Genomic DNA, 4,484 nt, shown 5'->3' with positions numbered 1-4,484 from the left:
CGGGCCGGGCAGCGCGCCGCCGGCCTCCAGGCGCTGCTGCAGGCAGGTGCACACCACCCAGCACACGAGCGGCACGAAGCACAGCGCCAGCAGCGGCTCGTGGTCGCGCACGAAGCCGAAGGCGCGGCGCGCGCGCGCGGGGTCCCCGAAGAAGCGGCGGAAGTACTCGCGGCGCCCGGCGGCCGAGAAGCCCAGCACCTGCACGTGGCGCGGGTGCAGCAGCAGCCGCTGCAGCCGCTCCAGCGCCGCGGGCCGCGTGGTCACCAGCAGCGCGGCCGCGGGCAGCAGCCGCCGGCCCAGGAGGCTGCCGAGCAGCAGCTCGGGGGGCCGCCTCTCCTCGCAGGACCCGGCCCAGGGCGCGCGGGAGGCGTCCCCGTCCTGGAGGGAGGAGGGCTGCAGCTCGTCGAAGCCGTCGATGACGAACAGGAGGCGCTCGGGCGCGCGCAGCAGCTCCCCGAGGGGGGGCGCGGCCCCGGGCTCCGGCCAGCACCCCGCGATCAGGTCCCCGGCGCTGAGCGGCCGCGGCCCGGGGCCCCCGCGGCCCAGCTCGCGGCAGTTGACGTAGAAGAGGTAGTCGAAGCGGCCGCGGAAGAGCCGGCCGTCCGCCCAGTCCAGCATGGCCTTGCGCGCCAGCATGGTCTTGCCCATGCCCGCCGCGCCCTGCACCACCACGGCGCGCGGGGGCTCGGGCCGCTCGGCGTCCGGCTCGAACAGCGTGTCCACCTGGACGAGGCCGGCCTGGCGGGGGCGCGCCCCCGGGGGCCCCCGGCCCGCGCCCAGCAGCTCGCGCTGCGCCCCCAGCGGCGTGGGGTGCTCCTGCACCAGCAGCAGCCGCGTGTAGCGCCGGCCCAGGTTCACGCACTCGCCCAGGCGCGCGTTGCGGTCCTGCATCAGCCGGAACCTCCTGCGGACGTGGTCGCGGTAGATCTCCCGAGGATCTAGGGGAGGGGGGGCGAGACGGAGGATGTGGATGGATGGGTGGATGGAAAGGTGGATGGAAAGGTGGAAGGATGGATGGATGGGACCCATTTATTCATCCATCCATCCATCATCCATCCATCCTTCCATCCATCATCCATCCATCCTTCCATCCATCATCCATCCATCCTGCCACCTTTCAGCAAGCTCCCCCCCACCCCATCCCCCTTGAATTCGTCCTGAGCTAAAGCATGGCAAGGCCTGCGCGGCTGCCGTGGCTCAGGGGTTGAGTGTGGATCTAGGAACCAGGAGGTAACGGTTCAATTCCCAGTCAGGGCACATGTGTGGGTGGTGGGCTCGGTCCCCAGTAGGGGGCATGTGGGAGGCAGCCTGTGGATGATTCTCATCATGGATGTTTCTATCGCTTCCTCTCCCTCTCTGAAATCAATATATATATATATGTTTATGTTTATGTTTATAAATATGTATTTTTAAATATATTTTATTGATTTTCCACAAAGAGGAAGGGAGAAGAATAGAAAGTTAGAAACATTGATGAGAGAGAAACATTGATCAGTCGCCTCCTGCACACCCCCACTGGTATGTGCCTGCAATCCAGGTACATGCCCTTGACCGGAATCGAACCTGGAATTCTTCAGTCCGCAGGCCAACACTATCCAAACCGGTCAGGGCTATATTTAATATATTTTATTGATTTTTTGCAGAGGAAGGGAGAGGGCTAGAGAGTTAGAAACATCGATGAGAGAGACACATCCATCAGCTGCCTCCTGCACACCCTCCACTGGGGATGTGCCCGCAATCAAGGTACATGCCCTTGACTGCAATCAAACCTGGGACCCTTGACGCTCTATCCACTGAGCCACACCGGTCAGAGCTTGTTTAATTTTTAGAAAGAGAGAAGCATCAATTTGTTGTTGCACTCATTTATGCATTCATCGATGGATTCTTTTAAAAGACATGCTTATTGCCGAAACTGGTTTGGCTCAGTGGTAGAGCATCGGTCTGCGGACTGAAAGGTCCCGGGTTCGATTCCGGTCAAGGGCATGTACCTTGGTTGCGGGCACATCCCCGGTAGCGGGTGTGCAAGAGGCAACTGGTCGATGTTTCTCTCTCATCGACGTTTCTAGCTCTCTATCTCTCTCCCTTCCTCTCTGTAAAAAATCAATAAAATATATTTAAAAAAATAAATAAAAGACATGCTTTTTGATCTATCGGCGTGATGAGCCTGGGGACGGAAGGCCCGCAGAGCACGGACACACAGGAGGAAGCTGGGGCTGGGGTGGCGTTATGGACCCATCGCGTGCATTCCGCGGCACCCACCCTGGCTGCCTGTCCTGTTTGCCTGCTCCCTTCTCGGTTGGGTGGTGGGGCACAGGGTGCTCTGTGCCTTCGAGCAGGCACCGGGTCAGGACTCACCTTTTCTTGGCGGTCCGGCTAAGGCGTCCAGCGGGCATGCGGGCTGGCTCCCCAGGGGGCACGGGCCCCCGGGCGGGGCATCTGGAAGGGACATTTGGGGGGGTCAGTTGGCACACGTCTAGCCAGCACTCAGCAACGTTAGCTCCCAGGACCCCAGGCGGCCTGTGTGGTAACTCCCTGACCCCTCCTTTCCCAATGCTCAGCCATCACCTCACCTTCACTGCTGTCAAGAGCAGTTGTTATTTGCAACCTCCATCCCACCCATTAAAGCCCTCAGGCAGGAAGTTCCGAGTTAGCTTGACTGCCTCCCGTCCCTTCAGCTCTGGGTCGTGTCTGATCCATCATCCATCCATCCTTCCACCTTTCCATCCATCCATCCATCCATCCTTCCACCTTTCCATCCATCCATCCATCCATCCATCCATCCATCCTTCCACCTTTCCACTTACCCATCCATCCATCCTTCCACCTTTCCATCCATCCATCCATCCATCCATCCTTCCACCTTTCCACTTACCCATTCATTCATCCTTTCATCTTTCCATCCATCCATCCTTCCACCTTTCCATCCATCCATCCATCCATCCATCCTTCCACCTTTCCACTTACCCATTCATTCATCCTTTCATCTTTCCATCCATCCATCCATCCATCCATCAGTCCTTCCATTCATCCATCAATCTATCACCTTTCCATTTACCCATTCATCCATCTTTCCACCTTTCCATCCATCCATCCATCCATCCATCCATCCATTCATTAATCTATCCATCTATCCTTCCATCTTTCCACTTACCCATTCATTCATCAATCCATTAATCTACCCATCCATTCTTCCACCTTTCCATCCACCCATTTATCCATCCATCATCCATCCATCTATTTTTCTACCTTTTCACTTACCCACCCATCCATTCTTTCACCTTTCCATCCATCCATCATCCATCCATCCATCCAACAAATATATTACTGATTTCAGAGAGGAAGAGAGAGGGAGAGAGAGATAGAAACATCAATGATGAGAGAGAACCACCCATTGGCTGCCTCCTGCCCCCAACCTAGGCACGTGCCCTTGGCCAGAATCAAACCTGGGACCCTTCAGTCTGGAAGCTGACGCTCTATCCCCTGAGCTAAGCTGGCTAGGGCCATAAAAATATATTTCAACCAACCAACAAACCAACCAGGCCAAGGGGCTGGTCCAAGCCCAGGTGCAGCGCGCTCAGGACGCAGCGGGAGCAAGGAGCGGGTGGGTGTGTGTGCCGCCCCGGCCCGGCCCGCCGCCTTACCCCTCACCGGGTCCTCCCCGCGCGCTCTCTCCCACAGGTCCCTCCGGTGGATGCGCTCGAACCCGCGCAGGGCCAGGCGCCAGGCCGCCGGGGCCCCCCAGTACGCCACCAGCAGCTGCGCCACGTCCAGCGGCCCCGCCGCCTCCAGGCGCCCCCGCGGCACCGCGCGCTCCCCCGCCTCCGCCGCCAGCCCCGCCAGGTGCAGCTTGAACTTCCTCAGCTCCAGCTCCTCCAGCTCCTCCAGGTAGGCGGCCAGGCGGCACAGGCCGTCCCCGGGGGGCGCGGGCCCCGGCATGGGGGCGCCGGGCCCAGAGGGACCCCAGAGGGACCCCCGACGGGGACGAGCTGGCGTCTAGGCTGTGTCTCCCCGCGTGCCCGCCTGCTCCTGGGGCGGGAGGGACAGGAAAGCTGTTGCAATAACAGTTCCTCCCCCTGGGGATCCACAGTGGGGTTCGCTGAGAAGGGGAAGTGGGGTGAGGGTTAGGAAATCAAAATCGCAGGAGTCATCCCTCGCATGAGAAAGTCCCCCCTTCTCCCTCTCTGGCTCCCCCAAACCTGGCGCTCTCTCTCTCTCTGTCTCTCTGTCTCTCTCTCTCTCTCTCTCTCTCTCTCTCTCTCTCTCTCTCTCCATTGCTCTCACCAGTGTCTGTGGCTGAGCTGTGGGCTGGGTGGGTTGGAGACTCCGTGGGTTGGGGTGCCAGGCGGGATTCAGGACACACACACCCAGGTTTCGGGGTTGCACCTGCGATGGGGGACGGGGGCTATGGAAGGCAACTCAGAGATCCGTGGTCAGCAACCTGCGGCTCGAGAGCCACGTGTGGCTCTGTGGCCCCTGGAGGGTGG

The 4,484-nt window shown here is 59.9% G+C and overlaps 1 protein-coding gene across 1 annotated transcript; it reads right to left on the bottom strand.

Annotated features, from left to right (window-relative positions):
- Positions 1 to 17: 17 nt before the first annotated feature.
- LOC118725791 (NACHT, LRR and PYD domains-containing protein 12-like) lies at positions 18 to 3,984 on the bottom strand (the record flags this gene model as incomplete). The annotated part of the gene is made up of 3 exons (XM_036449829.2): positions 3,642 to 3,984; positions 2,356 to 2,436; positions 18 to 938 (listed from the first exon to the last, which is right to left on the bottom strand). Coding segments are annotated over exons 1-3 (1,297 nt in total), but the record flags the coding sequence as incomplete, so codon positions are not given.
- Positions 3,985 to 4,484: the final 500 nt, after the last annotated feature.

The sequence above is a fragment of the Pipistrellus kuhlii genome, unplaced genomic scaffold (genome assembly GCF_014108245.1).
Source record: "Pipistrellus kuhlii isolate mPipKuh1 unplaced genomic scaffold, mPipKuh1.p scaffold_m20_p_202, whole genome shotgun sequence".
Lineage (NCBI taxonomy): Eukaryota > Metazoa > Chordata > Mammalia > Chiroptera > Vespertilionidae > Pipistrellus > Pipistrellus kuhlii.
Note: the sequence above shows the minus strand (reverse complement) of the source record. Positions and strands in the feature narration are given on the sequence as shown.